Source organism: Phacochoerus africanus, chromosome 1 (assembly GCF_016906955.1).
Source record: "Phacochoerus africanus isolate WHEZ1 chromosome 1, ROS_Pafr_v1, whole genome shotgun sequence".
In the NCBI taxonomy this organism is placed as follows: domain Eukaryota; kingdom Metazoa; phylum Chordata; class Mammalia; order Artiodactyla; family Suidae; genus Phacochoerus; species Phacochoerus africanus.
In genome coordinates this window covers 152,811,013-152,835,366 of record NC_062544.1, presented here as the reverse complement: position 1 = coordinate 152,835,366, position 24,354 = coordinate 152,811,013, and the positions used below count along the sequence as shown (strand labels likewise).

The following is a 24,354-nucleotide window of genomic DNA, read 5'->3' as shown; positions in this document are numbered from 1 at the left end:
TTTCTATCACTACTGTTAATGGAAAACCAGAGTTGCTTCTCATGAACAAAGTAACTGGCTGCTATTTGCCTACCCAATACCCATTCTCTCCTGTCTTCTCAGTAACTTAACCATGATTTTATTCTGACTGGCAGTGTACCCAGCTAGAGCATCTATCACTCAGCCTCCCTAGCAACCAGGTGTGGCCCTGTGACTCAGTCCCAGTCACCAAGACACAAGAGGAAGTCAACAGACGAAACTTCCAGAGGGGGGAGGAAAGCACCATTCTAATGTCTGAGATATAAACATGATGTGATGGCTGGAACTCTAGCTGTCATCTTGGACCAAGAGGGAAACTTGAGGCTGGATGTTCTAAGGGTGGCAGAACAGACAGAAGAAAGCTGATTTCTTTTTTCTTTTTCTGGCTGTGCCTGCAGCATGTGGAAGTTCCCAGGCCAGGGATTAAACCATCACAGCTGTGACCCAAGCTGCTGCAGTGACAACACTGGATTCTTGATAACACAACAGAACCATCAACACAGGGTATATTAAACGTGTCTTTTGTTAAGACATTTTGACATCTGGGGCCTTATGGACCCTGGGGAAACCGCCCCTCTTAGAACTATCCAATGCCTACAGAATATCAATCTGCCTTTCAGAGTGTCTTTCATATGCAATTCATATGCAAACTAACCAATCCGGAGCCCACTCACCCTACAGACACATCTTCCATCAGACACTCATACTCCAGGCCTATAATCTCCTGCCCTAATCACCACAGGGTCTGCGCCAGACAACTGGAGACAGCCCCTACTCCCCAGAGCCCACTAAAATTACCAATCCAGCCAGTCAGCCTGCTCGCCCTGCCTCCCTGCTTTCCAGGGAAATCACAGGACAGGCTCCTACTCCCAGTTCCCTGTTCCCCGGCCTCCTGGCCTTCCTGGTACTTCCCTACATGGCCCTGCATGGTGTGGCATCCCTCTCTCCTGAGACCAAAACAACTACCTTTTCTTTTTTTTACAGCTACCTTTTCAATGGCAGTTGTCTCCTGTCCACTGATCCGTTGATCTCACCATACTGAGTAATAATAAAACCTACATCATAAAACAAAGACCCAGAATATCTCACTTCTCCAAAAATTAGTTTTTTCTTGTTTAATCTGCTGTTCTGATCAATCTTAATTCCAGCAACCAAACTTATTTCCTAAATGATAAAGAAATCATTATATATACATACATACATATATATATATCTCTCTTACAAAACAAAAAGTGATTGCCTAAGTGTTAGTTAAAATCACCTTGGACTCTCCCCTTGTATCTCAATACTGGGATGGGCCTTAGGTCTTTTCCAGGGAAGTCCCCTTCACCACTGCTCTCTGCCACAAGTCACTGTGGGTCCCCCACCTTGGGTTTGGCCAATGGGACATGGGCAGCGGTGATGACCGGGCAACCTGAACCTAGATTAAAAGCATCATGTGACTCTACCAGCCTCTCATGCTTCCGACATCGCCCTGGGAGGTACAGAACCCATCGAGACCACTGGCCCGAGGAAGATGAGACCATGTGGGGAGGATGGAACCCAACCTGGGGCTCAAGCTGAGCCCAGCTAAGCCCAGACCAAGTCTCCTGTACCTACAGGTACAGGAGAAAGACTCAGCCATTGTTGTCTTAACCTGTTGAGTGTGGGGGGCTTGCTACACAGTATTATCATGGCAACTGCTGAAGGGTTGGTTCAGAAAAGCTATACCCTATGAATACTGACTGATCTCCTTACTGCTTGTTAGAACCGGTACAAGGCATATCCCCGTGCATGTACATACAGGTAAGAAATGCAGTACATGATACATAATACACACACATACAATTCAGCAACATGGTTCCTGCCTCAAGGGTTTTCCATCTTAGCTTTGAAACCACCGCCCAAAACCACGGAGAGAAGCTCATGCCCAGCCATCAGCCCCTAGCAGGAGCTGTACCATTGGCCCCAGATGAATGGACTCCTCTACACCACAGGAAGAGACTCTCCACTCAACTCCCAGAGGACAGTCCCTGAGGAGCCTTGTGGACATGAAAGCAGCTGAGATGGCGCCATGAGCAGGGAGGTCTGTTGAGGATCCCACCAGGGTCCATGTGAACTGGGTTCTGGTCACCTGACTCAGCTTCATTTGGCCACATGCATTGGCGCCTGGGGATGGAGGCTGCCTGTCTGCATATCTGCTACAGGAAGGGGTACATGTTTGTGCTGGGGTCTGTTATCCCATCAAATATGTACCACAGCTGTATGAGGGCTCTTATTCCTATCTTACAGATGAGACTGGGGTCCACTGGGCCCTCGAGGCCAGCTCCTTGTCACCTCTATCCTATCTCCTTCTCCTTCTGCACATCACCTACTCTCCTACAGGTTCCCTTTCCCCCAGATATTCATGGCCCCCTTCCCATCCTCCAGTCCGTGCTCAACTGTCCTCTTCTCAGTGAGGCCAGCCTCCTTGCAGGTTGCCCTGTTTCATCTTTCTCTGTGACACTCATCCCTGAGTTACATACTCTGACATATTCATTTCCAGTTATGGTCTGACAAGTGCAGGGACTCTGCCCCCTTGATCACAGCAATGAGCCTGGCCTGGGCCATGGCAGGTGCTCCAAAAATCAAGGATGAACAAGTGACTGAATGAAGGAAGGAAGGAAGGAGCAGGGCTCAGAGACATGGAGGAAGTGGCCAGAAGTCTGTGCAGATGGAACCCGTGCCCCTCTGGCCCCGCTGCAGCTCCTGGGCACTCTCCACCCTTGGCACTGGGAGACAAAGCATTCTTTCTTCTCTTAGCAGTTCTGCTGTTGGAGCAAGGAGAGTAGGGTGTCACTTAAAATTTTCTTTCCTTGCTTGCTCTTTATAAGGCCTTCAAAGTCAGATGTACTTCATGGCAGAATCAGTCAATTTATTATGACAACGACAAACTATCACTAAAGTGGAAACATCATTCTTGAAAACATGCAGAACACATGAGCTGCAAGTTGTAAATGTACCCTTGCAGGTGAGGACCATCTGGGGATCTCCAAACTGCTATTTCAAAGGTCCCCCCATTCTGTGGCTACAGCAGCAGTGAAGATGTGGGGTCAGGTGGGTCCCAGCCCTGCTACTCTGCCACAAGGATTCCCACACATGGCGTGTTGAGTGAGGGGAGGGTCCATGAGAGATGTCCTTTAGAAGTCTCTCCATGGACCTGCCCTCACAGCTCATGGCCCCTTCTCCTGCTTGGAGAGGCTTTAGTTTAGAGGCAGCCCTGAATGCTTCGAGCCCAGGAACTTTGTGACTGCAGGCACTAGGAGTTCATGGGTCAGAGGGCGGAAAGGGACCGGAAATGCCCCGAATCAGGCCCACCCCTCCCGCTCTGGGGCAAAGCTGGGACTCTGCCCTTTGACCTTCAGATGAAGCATCACTGGTGATGCCTCTCCTTTTTCAGTAAAAGAGAAACTTTCCATGTAATAAACCCTCTAAGCAATTTTTCTGATCTGGCAACATCTGCACAACAGCTGGGAAAGAAGTAGTAACTATTATGTGCCAAAAGGATCCGGCTCTTCTTGAAGACTCTGGGAGGGGACAGCTGGCCCCTGTGTTCACGGTGACATCTCTGCGGCAGGTCCCGCCCAGCTGGCCGGGTTTCCTTGGTTGAAGGAAGGGAAGCTAGCCAGCAGGGTCGAGAGGGCTGAGCAGAGGGAAGGGTCTTTTTAGGGCCACACCCATGGCATATGGAGGTTCCCAGGCCATGGGTCTAATCGGAGCTGTAGCTGCCAGCCTATGCCACAAGCACAGCCATGCCAGATCCAAGCGGCATCTGCGATCTACACCACAGCTCACTGCAACGCCGGATCCTTAACCCGAGTGAGGCCAGGGATGGAACACGCAACTACATGGTTCCTAGGCAGATTCGTTTTCCACTGCACCACAATGGGAACTCCAGGAGCCAACATTTACGGCAAATGAAGTTTGCACTGGGTTCCATGATTTAAGGTTTCTAGGGGAACCCTCATGCTCATCAAAGCAGCTTCCAAAAGTCAAGGTCTTACCCAGGGAACAAGCATGGGGATTGAATCCAGCTTTGCTCCAAGGGCTGTGTCGCCTTGGGCAAGTTACTCACCACCCCTGGGCTAGCTTGCTTCCTCACTGGGCGCAGTGCCTGCCTCCCCAAATAGCTACGAGGGTTAAATGGGGGTGATCTGGGGGAAAGTTACTAGCACAGAGATGATGCATTTTTTTAGGCCAGAAAGTATTTATTTTCTTCAAACAGGGCCCATCCTCTAGTGCCAATTCGTACACATACATGCTTCAGCAGTCTGAATCTGGGCAAACCTAGAGAAACCAGTTGTTTTTAATCAAATGCCCTGTAATTCAGCAGATGTTCACTGAGCCCCTACTACATTCTGGATACCAGGCAGGACGCAAGGATCAGCAAGCCCAGGTTGCCGAGGCACTCTCCTCGGAGCATGTAAAAGTTGGGGGTATATTTGTGGCTGACCAGCTGAGAGGGGCCTGCAGTGTGTGAGCACCATTCCCAGGAGGTGCTGGCCAGCCTGCCCTTCTTTCTGAGGCTCCCCAGGCCGCACTGTTGGGGTAGCCCTGTTCAGGGTGGGGTGAGATGCTGAAGGAGGGGTGTCTCCCTAGGGCTCCATGGCCTCCAGCCTCGACTTCCAGAATCAGGGCGGGAGCTCAAGAAGCCTTCGGGGGACCAGCCTGGGGCAGACACTGCATCCCAACTTCTACACTCGGCTCCAAATGCATTCTGCATGGGCTGCAGGTGCTGCTGGTCTCATGTACAAGATGAGGGATAGGCCCAGAGAGGCCCAGCACACAGCTCATCCAGGGGAGAGCAGAGGTACCACTCCAAGGGCCTCTTCCGTCCCAGGGTGCCTGCAAACACTTCTCTAAGTGAAGGCTCCAAAAACCCTGGACAGGGGGGCATGGAACTGTAGCTGAGTGTTTATTTTTTGTAGGTTGGTGATGTGTACAGCTAAAATCACCACCAGAGGCTGGTGGAGGACCTCGTCTGCCAAAAGGGGTCCTCCCCCTGGTGGGAGGGGATCTGCTGGCGGCTCCCCTGCCCTCCTTCTCCTGGCGGCTTTGGCACTTGGCAGCATCACAGTTGGTTATTTTTAGCCGTTGGCAGGCCAACCATCCCCGGTCACATGCTGTTTGAGCTCCACCTCACAGAACAAGGTGATGCCCCCTCCCACAGGGAGCCCCCTGTGGCTGCCTGTAGCATTTGATATGGGCCCCAGAGAATCACACAGACTTCCCCAGAGACATGCAGCCCCCCTAGGCCCCACCTGTTTTAAAATTTAAGTGCCTCCTTTTCTTGGTCCAGCTGTGGTCACAGTTATTGCCAATGTTAATTTACTGAAGGGCAGCAGCTGCTTCCAAGCCTGGGGAGACATGCAAGACCCAGTGCTGCGAACCAGGGGTCCTGACCCCAACCTGCCACTTCTGGGCAGGACCTTGAACCCTCACCTCCCCACCCCTAGAACAAGGAGACGGGTCTTCTGCTCAGGCTCACTGTGGTGTGCGGCTTTGTTGGGGACCAAAACCGACAGCAACTGTGATCGCTGTTTTAGCTTCCATTATGAGCCCAGATGCTGCCATAGCTACTCTGGGCAGGCCCCTCTCGCCATGGGTGACTCACAGGAGCCCTGCATCCAGGTACCACCACCACCGTCTCCATCTCTTGTAAGTGGGGGCTCCAGGGTCAGTCCCTGACAGCACTATCCAGCTGATGAGCAAAGGAGCTAGGGTTTGAACCCCAGATTCTGGCTGTCACCCTGGGACACTTCAGGCCCCTGGTTTCATGTGTGCTGGAAAAGTCTGTCGGTCCCTGACAGGAAATGGGGACAGATGCCTAGTCCACCTGACCTGAATGTCTTCATTCAGATGGGAATGTAGACTTGTAGATGGGAAAAAGTAATCCAATGTAACTGTTACCTAAGCCGGGTGCAGACTGTCTAAATACAGAAAGCGTCTGGCGCATGGTGGGAGGACAGGCCTTGCAGAGCACATGCAAGGCACAGGCTGACGTGCCTCGGGGGTCACTAGGCTCATATGCGGACCCGGCAGCCAGGAGGCAGCTGCCTGGGGAGAACAAACCATATCTCTGAGGTGGGTTTTAAGGTGCTGGCTGAGGGCATTACAGAAGGACTAAGAGCATCTGTCTCCCGAACTGCCTGGCCAGGAGCCCGTCCACAGAGGCATGGGTCCTGTAGGGTCAAGGCCAGGTCAGACTCAGCCTGGAACAGGAGGCTCAGGGCAAGGAAGGCCACAAGGCACTCCAGGAGTGTGCCCCTGCTTCCCAAGAGGCCTGCCCTGGGGAACCCCTGCTGTCCAAGAACAAGGCTCTGTGGACCTGCTGTCCTGCTACTGACCCGGTGCCAGACTCGTGGCTGGTGTCCATTTCCTGCTCTGATTTCTGCACCGCGACCCTGCCCTCCTCTCCCAGACCCTGGCTCTCCCTATGCCCCCCATCCTGCAGCTCCCAGCCCCACCTCATAACCTGCACCTGGAGCATGGGTGGGGCGTGGCTGAGCTTCACAGGGCCAGGCACTCAACAGGCACCATCTCACTGGGCCCCTCACTGGCCCTATGGGGCAGGTAAAGACTTTGATTCTTCTCTTGCTGTAGATGAGAAAATAATGGAGGTTCAGAGAGGTTAGGTAACCTGCCCAGGGTCACAGAGCAAGTAAATGACTGAACTGACCTAAACCTAGATCTTCCAGATGCCAAGGTCCAAGTTTCACTCTACTTCCCAATATAACTATGTCTACACTGTTACCAGGTCCATCTTCTCTCAGCACCTGAACTGTGGCTCAGCCTCCTTGGTGCTGACAGAATTCCTTCTGTAGAATTATTCACCCTTCCTTGTTAAGAGAGCATCACATGGAGGTAATTTGACTTTTCTCCTCCAGTGAGTAAGTCATCTGCACACTTCAGAAACTGATTCTTCCAGAGTCATGGAGGGAAGTCTGTTTTCTTTTTACCAGAAAACCTGAGTGTTTCCATCTCGGACATGTGAACAGTTCTGAGTGAACAAACACGCCCCTGGGGGAAATTCCTTTTGAAAGGTAAGTAGGTGGCCAGTTATCAGCTCCTGCCCTGAGCTGAGACAAGACGGCACCAGGCTTGCAGAGGCAGCCTTTGCTTCAAGGGCCCTCTCACTGAGCCTGAATCAGCATCCAGACCAAAACTTGCTTGTAACCCTCAACAGGGCCACATGCTTTTGTTGCCTGCTTCATACACAAATAGATCAGGCTCCTTCCCCAGCAATCACTGCCTAAATTTCCCTAAAAACCGGGTAGCAGTGGGTAAAGACCGAACATCACAAAGGGAAGTCCCCAGATACTCATACAGAGGCTGCCTGGTGACGAGGACATCCTGAAAGAGATCCCATTGTGAGCGGCATCGAGTTCCAGATCAGATGAGGTGGAGTGTGAGCCCCTTGCTGCAGAGAAGATGGAAAGTGCCCACCACTCCATCTGAAAACAGGTTCTCTTCTATAGACTGGATGTAGAGAGCAAGGTCGAGGATGGGAGGGCAGCATGGATATTTATCGAGCACCTACCATGCACCCAGTAGCGACCACATCATGTTTCCTCACCAGGCAGATACTGACTCAGTTACAGGTACAGAAACAGGCTTGGTGAGAGTTAGTGCCCTGTCTGAGGTCACCAGAGTTGTGTCCTCTAAGTTGTGCCCCATCATCACCTCTGGGAAAGACCCGCCCCCTTTGCCCTGGCACACAGCACACTTGCATAGGAGCACTGGGAGTACAGGCACTGGGGACTCTGGGAGGCAGCACCTGGGTCTGTCATTTCCACAGCTCACGCCCAGGGCAGACCTGCACACAAAATGTTCTGGGATAGTATCTGTCTTGGGAGACAGCAAGTCTGCTTCCTTCAGATATTACATGTCTAATTTTAACATGTCAACACTGAACCTTCAAGTAAGTTCCACACAAAAAATACTTGTGGTACCGCTGGCGCCTTCTCCTTGGACTTTGACCAACTGAATGTGCAAATCTGAGGGTGTTCCCAGGACACCGATGCCTGCTGGGTTTGACCCCACTTGCTTTCACTTTGTCCCAGAGCCAAGTGTAATTTCACCATTGTTATCATCATTATCACTTCATTTATAGATGAGCAAACAGAGGCACATGGAAGTTTTTGTTTCATACAAAAAAGAAGCAAAGGACCAAATAAACGCATGTTAGAGGTTTATATCCAAGCTGGCAGGTCTGGGATGTGTAACGTAAATAAATAAGGACGTGGGGCTAGGGGGCACAGAACTGGAAGGGACCTGGAGGCATCAAGGCCCCCCCACAGGGCTGCAGTGAGCCCACCTGCCATCCTCGGGTTGAGCCCCCTGAATGCTCCAAGCGTCAAAGAGCAATTCACTGCACTTTTTCACTCTCATATTTACTAAGGCAAGAAAAATTAACACATTTTCAAACACTGCAAACAAAACACATGACTATAACTGGCAGCAACCTGTTTTAGAGTAGATCCAGCAAGAGACCTTGACTCAAAACTCTCCCTGCGTGGAAAACACACACATACCGCCTTCTTCCTCTTGAATTTCTCAAGTCCTTTCTTTCTGACAGGGCAGGGCCCCCACCCATCAGGCATAACTTCTGCCCACCACACCCCCCAGAGCTTCCTCTTCTCATACCCCCCCCACTCCAAGTTTTTAAAAAGTTAAAAAAAAAAAAACCACACAAACTCCCTCTAACACATTCCCTCAAATATTTGCAGATGGTTAATTCCCTGTTACTCAGTTAAGAACGGTTCTTTCTCAGTTTATACATTAAAGAGAGGGCAACTCCGGCCCCACCAATGGAACTGTGAGGGTGCTGGTGGGAAGGGGCTGGGCGGGGGCGGAGGGGGGGGGAGGGGCTGCCCCACCCCTCTCTCCTGCTCACACTGCCATTCTGAGGGGTTTCCAGTGAGTCACCAAGAGCAGCTGGCCTACCATGGACAGTGTGAATGCGAGTCCCGGCTTTCTCTGGGCTGTATTTAGAACAGCACAGAAAACCCCACTCTCTGCTGCTGCCACCTGCTCCGATGGCCTGGAAGCTCCCCACCTCTGCCTGCCTCCCCCCTACCCTCCTGGCCTTGCCCTAGACCAGCTCCCACTAGCCACAGAAGCCTTGGTGGCTGTCCATGTATCTTCTTCCTCAGCAACCTTCCTGAGCATCCACAGGGTCTCATCACAGAGCCCCAAGTTTCGCAACCAGAGGCCAGCTCTCCCTCCATTCTTTTTTTTTTTTTTTTTTTGCCTTTTCTAGGGCCACACCCTTGGCATATGGAGGTTCCCAGGCTAGGGGTCTAATTGGAGCTGTAGCTGCTGGCCTATGCCACAGCCACAGCAACACGGTATCCAAGCCGCGTCTGCGACCTACACCACAGCTCACAGCAACGCCACATCCTTAACCCACTGAGCCAGGCCAAGGATCAAACCCGAAACCTCATGGTTCCCAGTTGGATTCGTTAACCACTGAGCCACGACAGGAACTTCTCCCCCTCCAATCCTGATGCTAAATGCTGGGTCCAGCTAAATCAGGCTGGGGTTTTCATGAGAACAGGACTTGAGCATGTAACCTGGGTATCTGTGCTTTGCCCCACAGCCTCCTCTGCCTCGAATGGTGGTTCCCTCAAGGCCCAGCCAGCCTGCCCCGAGGTTCCAGCCCACCGGCCGTGAAGCTCATCCACCCCAGCTGCACATGACAGTGGCCCCTGCCCCAACCTTGGCCACCTGACCCAGAGTCCCAGTGGCCATTCTGCCAGGTCCCCTCTGCCCTGATAGCGTGGATACTTTCGGGTGGGTGTTTACTGCAAATATTATATGTCTCTGGTCTGATCTATCTGGACCATAAAGTCCTTCATCCCTTCAGCAAACACTGATGCCTCTGCACCTTGCTCAGTCCTGGGCTGCACACAGCAGAGAAGGCCAAGGACAGGTGGAGGCATGGCACATGGCACAGTGAGGCAGTGCTCATGGCAGGAGTTGGCTGACTCCACTGGAAGGGACAAGTCGGCATTCAGGAGCGCAGCACTGTGACAGAGCACAGCCCCTCACAGGGGCGGCTTAAATGGAGGGACAGAAGGCCCTACACCAGCAGAAAGTCAGTGCCTGTGTCCAGGTATTCATCCTCATACAACACTGGACCCAAAGTTAAGGCACCATTAGGGACTTCAACCACAACTTGCTGATGACCCTAGTAACCACCTTCATGTCTAAACCTCACTAAAGCAGATGGGGATGGATGTGGCAGAAGGGTGACACTGTGAGCCAGACAGGGATGCTCTACCCAGAAAACATGAAACAGAAATGTTTGAGAAGTGCTCTCTTAAACAATAAGCCTGGATGTGTGGGTGGCAGAGAAGGGGGCAGCCTTGGGAGGGTCCATTCCTGTGTCCTTCTTATGAACAGAACCTGTTTGGATCAGCAAATATTCGGTTAACAAGCTAGATTTCCTGCCTGCCTGGGCAGGGCCATGTAATGCTGTCCTGGCAAGTGCAGTGTGGCTGCAATAGCCAGGGCTCCTGAGAAAGGTCTGCCTCCCTGATGTGAGCCCAGCACTTCCTTTGCTGCTTCTTGGGCCTCCTTCCTGCTCAGACCACGTGCCTGGGAGCAGCTGAGCAAACCTACAGACAGAGTGGTGGGCAGGGATGGCACCACGACATCCTTTACCTCCCCAGGCTCCATGTGTCTGGGAGAAGAGTAAACCTTTGTCTATTAACTACCCAGGTCAGGCAAGTGATGCAGCCAAAGAGCCTTGACTGAACGTGTGCCCTTGGGGCGAGGAGACCAGAACCTCCCCTGCGATGCAGTGACAGTGTTAACTGTCATGAGGGGTTGGAGATCAGGCAAAAAAATGGGCCTTGGTCAGAGCCTGGCGTGAGGCTGGCACTCACTCAATGGCAGGCATATACTTCTCATTTCTGGCAAAGCGGTTCATGCCCATGATGTCATCCTGTAAAATTTTAAGGCCAAAATAGAAAACAAAGTTAAATGAGAAGCTAATTGAGCACCCTGCCGTGCACACCAGGCGGCCAGGCCTGCTGAGACACAGCCAGCCACTAGCCACAGCGTCTCTAGGTTTCCGTCTAAACAACGAAAGACTGCAATACTGGAGTAACAAGATTTAACCTAAAATCAAATTAGTATAGGATTTGTAGAAACCTGTGCTTCTATGAACTGTGCCATAGAAACCAAAGCCAAAGCTGCCATCAGTGGCTCTACTTCATAAAGCATTTTCCATTGATCACTTCATCTCATCTTCACTGCAGCCTCTGCAGCCAGACAGGTGACCTGGCTCAGGATGCCACGCTGCTGGAGAAGCCAGCACCACTGCTCCCAGCCCTGGAGCCCTTCCTCCTGTTCAGCACAGGCGTGGCACCAGGGGGCTGTGCCAGGGCTGGAAGGGTCTCTGAGCTGCCAGAGTGAAAGGAAAGAGGCACCTCCCCACCTCCCAGCAGGGCCCCTTTATACTACACATCTGGTAGATGAGAAAACTAAGGCCTGAAGTGGTCAGATGTTCAAGGCCCACAGCTGGAATCAGTCCAGTGGACCCAGGTGTGTTTGCATCAGGGCCCTTCTGCAGTCTGGGGCAAGGTCCCACCACATGCTCCGGTGAGCACAGGAGCACAGGAGGATGGCCGGCAGGTGACATGGGGGTTTGGACCATCCTGGCACTGGTGAGGCCATGGCTGTTTTTGTTTTGGCTGTGTCTTTAATCCTTCACATACCCAGTAAATGCCCTGACATTTTCCCCATTGAGGCTTTACATAAATTTAAAAGCTACACGGAAAAGAAAGAAGTGTGTGTCTGTGGGATTCATGCCTGGTAGCAAACACAGAATCATCAGGATGGTGTGACAAAGTAGGCCAGACTGCAGAACCAGCAGGACTGGGTTCAAGTCCCTCCATGCCCCTCCCCCACCTCTCTGCAAAGAGTAACCAGGCACATGGCACCAGCTACCAGTGTCTGCTTCCCTGGACACTGGCAAGACCACGGCAGCCTACCTCCTGCTTTCTCCCACTAAGGCAGCCACAGTAACTCATCTCCAGACACGACAGGCACGCTGGGTCTGGGTTCATTTCTTGAATAAGAGATATTTCCCTTGAGTCACTGGAAGAAACCCATCAATCAAGGAAGTTAAAGCAGGTGAACATATACAACTGCCTTTGAGCTATATTTAGAATGTCTCAGAGAGCCAGGCCTCAGGTTTAGATGCTATTTTGGAAACATCAAAAGGTGGGCTGTTTCTTTTCTCTCTTTATTCTAAAAAAGAAGCCTTTAAAAATTGTTTTTCAAAGTTCCACAGTCAGACTAAGTAAGTAAGACATGACAGTTACCGGTTCCCACAGATTTGGTCAAGGGCAGCTGATAAGAAGGTGCTGTTGCCAAGATTAAAAGCAGATACTTGAAGTTCCCCTGGAGGTGTTCAGCGTTTGCACAACACATCAGTCTTTTCTTTTAGAATACCCCCACATTGGTCAGCTCATTGCAACAGACTTTAATGGAGACAAATGCGATAGGAAAAAAGTCATTCCTACCGTGGGTCCAACAGTGTGGAAAATGCCAAAGTAAATAGTGACAGTCCATTATTTACCAGACAGTGACAATCAGGATAATCCTCCAAAATTATCTTTCAGTCTCACAAATATTATCGGGGCTGTTTGCAAAGCACTATAGAACATTGTAACTGTAATAAGACAGAATTCAGTCAATATTATCAGTTATGAGGACATATCTGGCTCACAAAGGGCTCTCAGTAAACCTGCATTTCCTTATACACACAATGCCCAGCAAGCCTTCCCTCCTGTCACAAGGCCACCAGGCCCCTCCCTGCTCCCCTCTCTTTTCAGCAGCATCACTTTATTTCTGTATCAGACAGAACAGAAGCATCATTTCTGGATCTGGGCCAGGATGATTGATTTCTACACTGATGTTGTGCAGAAATCACTGAGTTCAGGCACAGGGAACTCTTCATTCTACAGCCTGTTGGGCAAAGGAAGATTAACCAGAAACCCCCCAGCTGTGGAGGAAGCCCCCCAAGTGGTAAAAGAAGTGTGGCCTGATTCAGGCAATGAATCCCCATGGACTGAGTTACTTGACAAGAATCAGAGACTGGACCCAGGGACGTGTGTGTGTCCCTGTGCATGTTCTGGGTTTCCTCGTGACCACGTGGCCCTCGAGGCCCTTACTGTTTCCCTGGTCTGAAGTGCCCTGCAGCATGTGGACACTGTGCTGGGCTGTGAACTACACTGCATTTGGTGTACCTGCACCCAGGGCTCTGTGTCCACCAAGTCCGTGGGAGGAAACTAGGACCCATTTGCACGGAGGGTGCCTGAAAAATGGAGAGGATGACTTGGCCTAGGGTAAGTTCTCACATAAACATTCCAACTTTGGGTTTTTTCACCTGAGGTTTCTAATCAACCTGCATTCAATCCCAGACTCAACAGAAACTGCTGGTCATTTTTTGTTTACATAACTACATATTTCTGACTTAGAAACATCCCGTAGGGAACGTCTTTTCTCCATTTCACTACAGGAATCAGAGGTGAGTAACAGAGGGGGAAGAATGATGGGGTGAGATGGCCGGGAAGGGCTGGGTCATGAGTGAGGCCCTGGTACTCACCATGGTCATGGGCGAACACCAGCAGCCCCAGCCCTACCAGCATCCGAGCCAGCTCCTCGTAGCGGCCACAGTGCTCCCCGGCTCCGTGGGACACAAAGACCAGGGCCCTGCAGGGGAGAGAGATGGCCATTAGGAAGATTCAGACCATGGAGGCTGCAGCTGGGGTGCAGACAGGCTCCCATGACACTGACAACAAGTGGGAGACTAAATCATGGGTCTAAGAAGCGGGGATGCTGCTAAGATGCAGGCTCTGGGGTCACACGGAAGGGAGCCCACAGAATTGTGGTAACAACAGGATCTCCCTCAGGGGCTCGGAAGGTCTGGAAGCTCATGTCTGCAGAGCTGGAACATGGGGCCCTCCATCCGTGCTGTCCAGGGGCCCAGACCTGAGCCAATCAGGGCACCTGTGGTCACGGCCACAGTGATTGGCACAGGGAGAGGCAAGCCAAGCTAACGGTCCATGAGGAGCAGTTCCTAGAGCTTGGGCTGCAGAGACCATGGCCTAGAGTGGCCAGATCCAGGACAGGCTGACCAGAGGGAGGAGGGACGCCAGGCCTAATGATGCTGCTGGGGCCTGCCTGAATCCAGCTGGACTGCCGCCTGCTTATCTTACCCCCACCCCTGGCTGTGCTGTGGAGGCTCTGGGTTTTCTGTCACCTGCGCTAAGACAGCTCCTCTCATCCTATGGATAATTTACTCTACTCTTGTGACTCCTCGGCTGCTGGAGTTTGTGCTCTAGGGGCACTTTTTATTCCCTTCCCCTCCTTGTCCATCTGGCATGCTCCCTCTCTGTGCTGGCCCCGCTCAGGGTCCCTCCTCCTAGGACCTCAAAGCCCTTGGTCCACAGGGGCCATGGTGCTTTCTGCCTCCCGGCCAGCTGAGGACATTCAGACTCTCTCCTGACTGCTGCATGGTGGCTGGCACTGCTTGGTGCTTACGGTGGGCACTCGGCAAACACAGTTTGAATGAATGAGGAAGGCAGTGAGGTTTTAAAATAGACACTGTGCCTCACACCTAAGATCTGTGCACAGGAAGCCTCTGGAGCTGGAAGCATTGCCTGGCTGGGAGCTCAGGCCCCCGGAAAGCCTTCTATGTGGTATGCCCCCCTCACACCACAGCTTACCCCAGAGTCACCCAGCAGTGGATGGGGTACTGGAAGGCACTTAGGTTCTTGAACACACAACTGTTGGGACTTCTACTCTTAGCTTAAGACCAGGAGCATCTAGAGTCCCCTTCAGACAAGGGGTAGAGGGCTGCTGTAAGCCACACTCATAATGAGGAGGGGGAGGGGGGAAGGGCTGCCACTTCACTGAGCATTCATTGTGTCAGTTCCTCAGTTAAGTCCACACACAAGATTTCTAATCCTCATAATAATCCTGTGCTTTACCTTCTTTACGGCTGAGAGTGACAATCAGAGTAGTCACATAGCAATTGGTAAAATGTAGATCAGAGCACATCACCACCTGGCTTCCAGGTCTCCATCAGGCCACCAGTGGGCTCAGGGGGCAAGTCATCCTGTCCCTTCATTCCTCCAGATCACTGCCCATCCTCACAGGGGCTTCCAGCCCTTCTTCAGCAGCACCAGCTCTTCCCATTTCAGGGCCTTTACCCTTACTGATCCCCCCTCCCTGGATCACTGCTGGCTGTACCTCATGCCAGAGGCTCATGGCATAGGTCACCAAAGGCAGCCTCCCTCCCTCAGGCCTTCTGACCTGCACTGGGGCCTCACTGCACACCACAGTTTGCTGTTGTTTGCACTGGGGCCTCATAGGACATCAAAGTTTGCTATTGTTTGCACCAGGCCCTCACCACATATCACAGTTTGCTCATTCCTGGCTGGCTTGGTCCCTGGCTCTCTCCTCCACTATGAAGTCAGATCAAAAGGCCAGAAGCCTTGTCCACCTTGCTGCTGGCAGGTCCCAGAGCTGCACCAGCCTAGCGGCACATTTGCGTTGAGCAAAGAGACTCCTGTACTCTCTTGCAGCTCCACTCTGCCAGGATGTGGAGAGGCAACAAGACCACACATTTTATTCTTTAAGCAGAGCACAAAGCACCAGCACTAATCTCGCTTTCCTTTGGTACCTGTCCTCCCTGCCTTTCCCTAAAACACTTGAGAAACCCTCTTTCACATCCTCTTCCTTGCTCCATTCAATGTCCAGCACCTCCACTTGATCAGACACCAATGTAGGCAGATTACATCTGCCCACATGACACTCTGGGATCGGCCGATGGGATTTCTCTCAGCTCCCAAGAAGCATGGCTGCAACCTCTCAACACTGTCATCTCCCATCTGCACAAGTGGCTACACTCCCAGAAAAGACAGCTCAAGCACTTCAATATCTCCTGGGAGCACAGCAGCTGCTGGATTAATTCAGCCCACAGTTAACACAGATGGACAAGCCAGGTCACGCAGCAGCCAGCCTCTCCCTGTGGTCAGGGCCCACTGAGCAGAGGAGGGATTCAGGGCCTTGCTGAGCACCCAGAGGAGGGGCACAGGACATTGCTGCCACCATGCCAGGAGTCGCCTGTAAGCAGAACCACCTGGGGGCTGCATGTAGGAAGAGGCCTGCTCTTAAGGCTAGGGGAACTTCTCCACCTGGTTTGGACTTTGACCATGCCTTGACATCACCTGGAGAGCTTTCCAAGGTGCTGAGACTGAGTCCTAGCCCCGGAAGGAGCTTTGCCTACCTGCTCTGGGTGGGAGAGCGCTCCAGCAGTTCCACTGTGCAGTCAAGGTGAAGGGACACCCCCACCACATGCAGCTCTGGCAACAAGGCTGCTCAGATGCCACATGGGACGTCCAGTGGTGAGTGGGCGGCTCTTCTGGTATGAAGACTTCTAGCCATTCTGGAGCCACTTACTTCTCGGCGAGACATACTGGGTAAACCACAGGTTCTATCTGGAGGACACAGAGGCCGCTCCTTTGGAAACAAGCAGACTGCCATGGCCATCCCACCGCAGGTAGCAGAGGCCCCCTGCTGCCCTCCTTGGCACAGATGGGTGGCACGTGCAGGCTCAGCTCCCAGACCCAGGACAGGCACCTCAGCAGACAGACACTCTGGCCTGGCTTCATGCTGGTCCCCAGCTGCTGCCACTGAGAGTGGGGCTCCCCTTAGTCTCTGGATTCAGCTCCTGCTTGGACTCCAAGTCTGATTCATCAGTCTCCCTTCCCGCTCCTCACACCTGCCTGTGTCCTGGATTCCAGCCTTTCTTTGTTTTGCAGAATCTGCCTGGCAAAGTGAAGATCAAATCTCGGCACCCCTCAGCTCTGACCCTTGCAGAGACCTCCCCCTGCTTCAGAATGAAGCTGCTGATGCTGTGGTTACACCCTCATCCCACCAATCCCCTCTGAGGGCCTCCCATCCTTCCCAGCCTCAGACACGCCAATCAGGATGTGCTGCTAAATGTTTAATGACCGTGGGGGAAGGGGTGGCCCTCATTTCTGGCATTTGCCAAATTTCATGGTATAAACGCTCTCACCACAGCAGACCTCAAGTTATTAATGCAACATCACTGACCATAGAGCTGGGGAGGGCCAGTCCACGTGGGCACCAGCACGCACCCTGGGCAAGGCACCTGGCCACTCTGAGCCACCGCCCACAGGATGGAGGCTACAATGGTCCTCTGATTGATAAAGAACCAGAGACACCGACTCACACATCAGCCCCACCTCCACCCCCCCGACACGAGGACAAACAGCATTGCCCTTGCCCTCACACGGCTGTCAGCCTAGCAGGAAAGACAGACCCTGAGCAGGGAACAGGTATATAAGTGTGTGTTATCAGCAGGACCATGAGCAGAGGAGCCACGGGGAGCCTGGTCTGGACTGGAGAGAGCAGCCAGGGAGGCCTCTCGGAGTGTGTCAGCTGGGAAGGCAGGTGAGGAAGAGATATCGGTGGGATGGGAGCTGTCCTGTGCAGGATGCGCACCCTAGGAGCGGAAAGAAGGCCTCCCATGCTGATGCTGCTCCGAGGAGTGGGGGCGAGGTGGGGACCCAAGACAAACTCTGAGAGTGGGGTGGGTGGGTAGCTGCAAGGAGCTGGGGGTACTCCACGCAGAGGATGGTACCAGGCAGGTCAGTGATCTGGTCTGACTTCTGAAGCCCTGGGGCTTCTGTGGACAACAGAGCAGGGAGACGGGGGACAAGGGAGCAGATGCCAAGGAACGTGACCTCCCTCCCCCTGCTATCTGCAATCTCAACAAAGAACGGTGGCAGAAAATCAGCAGGGCCATTTATGCAGACATGGCAATACCCACAGTGGCAGAAATTAGGTTACAGAAGGGGCTGGAGAAGATCTTTTTCCTGGAACTTCTTTACTGGCTATAGCCAGTTGGGAGCCGGTTGTTCCGGGAGAAGGCGACTGTCAGAGGGGAGGCCCAGCCTCAGGAGCAGATGGCCTGCCTGGCACGCAGCCCTGGGAGGTGGGGCCGCTCCCAATAAAGCTCACACAGCTCTGGAGATGCACACACTGCAGAACTCGTCAGCATTTGTCCCTGCCCAGGTTTGACAAAGCACAATCCGCCCTCCATCAAATTACTGACTCTCTCTTCATTCTGCTTATTCATTGTTTAAGTAACTAGCCTCTCTGGGTCTTGGTTTTCTCACCTGTAAGGTGGGGATAAGCCTAAAACCACTGGACACAAAGGCTCTGTGAGGTGAACAAGAAAAGTATGGATGCTCTGCATCTTGGCTGCACAGAGACGGTGCCGCCACTGTCTTCAGTGAAGCCGCTTTCTCTGATGGTACAGAGGGTCTACCCACCCTGCCCCTGTAAGCTGGCTTCTGGACCTCTGTGGGCCTCAGTTTCTCCCCCTGTGAAGTGGGGACACTGGCACCTCCTCACTGGGGTTTTGAGATAAAATGAGAGAATCGATGAGAAAATACACAGAGGAGCTCTGCAGCTCCGGTCATCTGCTCTGCCTCACTCGCTCACTGGACGCTGGATAGTGAGCCCATGCATGGACCCACACTGTGCAGACACCCCTGGAAGGGTAGGCAGGAAACAGGCCAGCAACCTCACCAGCGCTTAAAGGTGGAGACCAGTGCCAGGACACAAACAATTCCCCACGAGAGACGCCCCCACTGTTTCCTACAGGACTCAGTTGGGACCTGCTCCCACCTCTGACTGCACATCTTCAGAGTGGACACAAGGCCTCCTGCATGTGGCACTGGGGGCAATAAGAGGGCACTGCTTGGCCAAAGTGTTCCTCTGTCCTGCTCACCCTTTCCCAGCAAGGCCAGACTCTTCCAAGGAAGACTGGGTGTGCCCAGCTGAAGAGCCGTTCTGCTCAAGAAACAGTTGGAAAGGCCAGGATTTCCTAGAGATATCTGGCCCAGGGGATGCAGCGGATGCTCCCACCACCAGGGAGCCGCTTCTGTGGGGTCACCTGACCCAGCATAGCAGCCTTTGTGGACACCAGCCCACTGACCCTCGGATCATCCCCCAATGCAGGGAGTGGGGAGTGTCCACCTGCCTTCTTGGGAACTGGGCTTACTTCCAAGACACCCCACTTAGAAAACACGAGGGCTCACAGCACCATCCACATCCGCCACTCTTACTGCCAAATCTACGGCTTAAAAAATTCCCCCGGCACATCTGTCATCAGGCCTGCGAGGGGACTGTGAGGTGGGGCTGGACCCCCTTCCCCGTGACTACAGCAGGAGCCCAAATCCGCTCGCCTCCCCTTCCAGAGTTCCAGGAGGACTTGGCTCTGTCTCCGGGCAGGGCTCTGGCAGCACGGAGGGTGTGCAGCAAGGACAGAAATAGAACAGAGCAGGGAAGGGGGCTAAAACTTCCCAGAGGGAACTAGAAATAGACCTCTCATTTGTGAAACAGATCGATAACACCCATCTCCCAGGCCTTGTGAGGACCGACTAAGAAAACTTATGGAAAATAACCCAGCAGGATGAGGGGTGCAGTCAGCCAGCCCTAATGCCAGCACCCACAGCTGAAATTTACCTTGGCCAGATACTAGTCTGAGAGTACTGGGCCCTAAGTCAGCATACAACAACCCACAAGGTGGGTGCTGCAAGTCCCCAATGCATGGCTGAGAAAAGTGAGCCCAGAGAGGCTGAGCAGCCCTTCTGAGCTCACACAGCAGCAGGTTTTCAATCCAGCCAGGCTGGCCTTCGAGTCAGTACTCTGGGCAGCTGTGGGACTGCACAGTAAGGGGACGGTGCCATGTGACCAGGTCATGGTACCTAGTCAGGCAACATCCAGAAGGCCTCGCCCTGAGCAGGAGCTGAGGATTGGCGGTCGTCGACTGGAGGTCTGCTCTGATCCCACAGCTCTGACATCCTGGTCCTTGGCCCTCCATCACTAGTCACCACTGGACTTCCTGGAGCAACGCTGTCCAAAGATCCAGTGAGTAACACCTGGTGCTGCCATTACCCGCTCCCCACTCCCTCAGGACCTCTCCCCTGTCACCCACCCTGCCACCCCAACACCCACCACAGTGGACATCTGCCTGCCAGCCACTCTGGTCCAGAAGCTTGGACTCTTCCTCCCGAGTTCCCCACCCCCCACTGGCTGCTGGGGCCCACCTTGGGGACGTGGACACTGCCTCCTACTCTGATGTGACCCAGCTAGCTGGGTGAAGTCTTCCAGGCCACCTGCTCTTCCCTTCCCCTGCTGCAGAGTGTGGCTGGGTCCCCAATGAAGATGTGACTGGGAAGCCTTGGTGAGCCTCACTTCCTTTTCCTTTTGGTTTTTTCTTTTTTTTTTTTTTTTCTCATTTTAGGGACTCAACCGTGGCACATGAAAGTTTCCAGGCCAGGGGTCAAATTGGAGCTACAGCTACCAGCCTACACCCCAGCCACAGCAACACTGAATCCAAGCTGAGTCCAGAACTACACCACAGCTCACAGCAATGCTGGATCCTTAACCCACTGAGTGAGGCCAGGGATTAAACCTGCATCCTCATGGACACTACGTGGGGTTCTTAACCTGGTAAACCACAAGAGGAACTCCTCTCTTCCTTTCAATGAAGTGTATGGCCCCCACCCAAAACAAAATGCTCCTAGGAAAGTAAGACAAGCCAGTGGCGACCACCAGGCTTCCCCACCTCCCCGAGTTCTGAGCTTTACCCTTGATCATGGGCTTGATTCTGGGTCACCCGAAAGGTCAGATCCAGGATACCAAAAGCTGGTCCTGCACGGCCACATGCCCCAGCAAAGAGAGCACCATCTACAATCCTCCCTCCCTTTTTTGGTCTATGCACCCTCCCGTGTCAAAGTTCTCTGCAGCCTTCAGCGTGACCATGGCCTACTCACGTTCACACCATGATCGCTGTACACAGTGGTGGCTGGGCACATCTGTGTTTACGCTGGAAGCATCTGTGCATCTCTTACCTACCCCAACACACAAAGCAGGTGACTCTCTGCTGAGTGAGGTGCTTCACACCTGTAGTCTCATGAAGCTGAATGGTTCTTGAACCCTCAGGACATCCATTCATTCCACCCTCAACTCCTGAGGCCAGGAGTTCCTTCCTCACTTTTACGGAGACGCTTTATGCAGTTATTGGCTCCATTTATTATGCTCCATCCTCATGGAGGGGCAGGAGGCAGGGTTCCCGTCCTTTGACATGCACCTTGCTGGGCCTGGGGCAGAGCATGGGTGCAAATCCATATATCCCTCTCCATGGAGACCATAGCCATGGATCTGCCTTTAAGGTACTTGTGTTAAATCAATCCATTCACTGTTATCTCACAGGCTAATAACACAGCAAAAACACAGCTGTGGTCCACATACACCTTTCTGTAAGACTTGATGGGAAGGCATAGAGAAAACTAGAGCTACTGAGTGGGGCGAGCTCTGAAACTCAGCTCTGCCTGAGTTTACCCCCCTAACTCCAGTTATCTGACAAAGTACCCACGGCCTCAAGTAGGCCCTTGTAAAAGAGGACAAACAACCTACAGAAGCTTTGCAGAAGTGTTTTGAAGCTTAACCAGCAGTGTCCTCAGATGCCTAGAACCACCCTGGCCACAGGGCACAGGCTTCCTCTCCCCCTAAGGCACAAGGGGGCACTACGTGAGTCAAGTCATCCAAGAACATGCCCGGGGACTTGCACCTTGAAAGACTGTTCCAGACAACCACTCGGTTATGAGGCAGGTCACCTCCTGGTATTCTGCTCTGTGTATCTGGGGTTTCACATGTCTGATTCAAACAAGCAGACACACCTGTGCCAAAAATGGACCCAAACCCACGAGGGGGTCATGACTCAAAACACTGTGACTAGGGAGCTATGATGGTAACTAACAGCCCACCTGAGCCTGCAGGGATCCTCCATCCCCAGTCGCCAGCTAGATGGAAGTCCCCCAGCTAACAACTTGCTACCTGCAATGGCTCCCATCAGAGAAATAAAGCAACAAGAATGGAACCAGGTGCACAGCAGGACTGCAGCACCCCGGGCCTCAGCTATTTCAGCAGCTTTCACTGCCATAGCAGGGGCTTGGCCTGAGACCCACATGTGTCTCTGGGAGGAAGGGAAGGGCCTGTTGTGCCAGATCTGCACAGCTGGATGGATGGTTTCAAAAACTCCACTTAGGGAGTTCCCGTCGTGGCTCAGTGGAAACAAATCTGACTAGTATCCATGAAGACACAGGTTTGATCCCTGGCCTCGCTCAGGAGGTTAAGGATCTGGTGTTGCTGTGAGCTGTGGTGTAGGCTGGCAGCTGTAGCTCCAACTCGACCCCTAGCCTGGGACCCTCCATATGCCACCCTAAAAAGACCAAAAAAAAAAAAAAAAAAACGATCCCACTTAGCATAACTCCTCATATGCCAAACTTACTAAAACATTAGAATGATGGGAAATGTGTGTAGGTTATAACATAAATATACTTTATTTTTAAATGATAAGAGCAGCATATTTTGAGTGCCTGTGCATGGTGCTAGACTGTGCACTAGATATGTACAATTCGCCTCCCAGAATGGAATAACCCTGGGCCCCACAGAGTCTTCTCAGATGTCAGCTTATTCCCTCTCTGTAGTGCCCGTTCTCATTTTCCTGAATGTTTTATAGCCATGTCTTTCTGGATCCTGTTGGAAGTTACTGGGAAGTCTCTAAATTCCTTGAAGCAACACTCCCTCACAGCATGATATTTCCTTGAGCCCTCAGTAGGCTTCCTTTCTGGGGGCTGCTAAGTCTTTTGGATTCCTAGTGATTTTCCCTCTTTTGTTCATCCTTTCTGCAGGTCAAGATCTGTCCAGCATTAGAAAGTGAGAGGTGGTTGTGAGGGTCTTGACCCAATCTTCCAGTCCAGATGAAGCCAAAGGTCCAGCAAGGCCCTTCTGGACCACCAAGATTTACCCAGAGGAGGAGGAATTAATGCGCCTAGCGAATTCCTGAGGTGACAAAGCATGCCGCCAAATCGCCACACATATGAAAAATATGTGCACACCCATGCCTACACACATAATTTATGTAAGGTTAAAATAGGAATAAGGGTCAATCTGAAAAGTAGAAAAATACAGACAAGCTTAAAGAAAGATAAAATCCATCCATAATCCACCACACAGTGGTAACTGTCATGAACATGATGATGTATTTCCTTCCTGGGTCTCCCTCTCCATATATATTAAAACTGGTCATTATTTACAATGTAATTATAAATTTATAATTACAACTTACAATTGTAATTGTAGTTTACAATTTTAATGACACTGCATGTTTCATTTTGGATCCTCCTTTCGATTCCCTATCATCTTTGCAGAAACAGTTTCCCATGGGACAGCTGCACCACCTGCTTCCAGAGTTGCTTGGAGAGTGAAGAGAACACCTAAGAAGGCCCCCAGCACTGCTGCACCTGGGACGTATACAGGCAATACTTAGACCACAGGTCCCCTCCTGCACTCAGAGCAGGCATCACTAATCAACCACAGCTCCCTGTTCTCCTGAGCTTTTTTGGCACCATGCTCTAGATGGGATGTCTGCCCTCGGCCCTGGTTTTGAAAAGGCTGGTTCTGAGCAGCTTCAATTCCAGTTACCCTGGGACAAGGTCATCACAGGCTCTTGCAGTCAACAGACCTGCTCTTGGTCCCTTCACATTCTTGTGTAGGCCTTCACAAACAAGCACTGTGGAACTATTGCATGTGGGTTACAAAATCGGGATCTGACATCAAACCCTTTAGCTGGGCATCCAGCAGACAGAAGACTTCCCCACCACACAGCAGGGACACGGCAGGGTGGAGATGGAGACCAGGCCCCCTGGATTCCTGGGCTACCAAGAGAACATTATCAGAGAACCCTCAAAACAGTGAGACATGGAAGCCTGACGGTGCCCTGGGATGTGTGGGGCCTGCCAGTGTTCGAGCACTGAACCCATCACTAAGCAAAGGATTCCCAGTGCAAAGATAATTAAATGCCAACATGGGCCTGCTCAGAAGTGAGTCAACTAGGAAGTCACAAGCCATAGCACAGGTGTATTTTCATGTAAATGTGCAAAAACAAATCTAGCATTAACCAGCTTAAAGCAGAGAAGGACAGTCTGATGCACTTTAACATCTAACTTATTACGCCACTAACAGCTTTCCTTTGACACTTACCAACCCCACCCCCTTGTCTGCCCGATGCCAGCCTTACCTACTCTGTAGAGCCCGTGGGAACCTGCAATCTGTATGAAAGCACCAGCCTCGCCCTACCCCCGCTGTCCTTGTTTCTCTGCAGATGACGTGTCCCCAGACTGCTCTCCACTCAGC

General features: G+C 52.2%; 1 protein-coding gene across 2 annotated transcripts in view; it reads right to left on the bottom strand.

Annotated features, from left to right (window-relative positions):
* MGLL (monoglyceride lipase) overlaps positions 1 to 24,354 on the bottom strand; it is an 89,236-nt gene that overhangs the window by 39,840 nt on the left and 25,042 nt on the right. For both annotated transcript variants that reach the window (XM_047782551.1, XM_047782542.1), the window contains one exon: positions 13,658 to 13,764. In XM_047782551.1, coding sequence (XP_047638507.1) covers positions 13,658 to 13,764 — 107 coding nt within the window. The remainder of the gene's footprint in view (positions 1 to 13,657; positions 13,765 to 24,354) is intronic.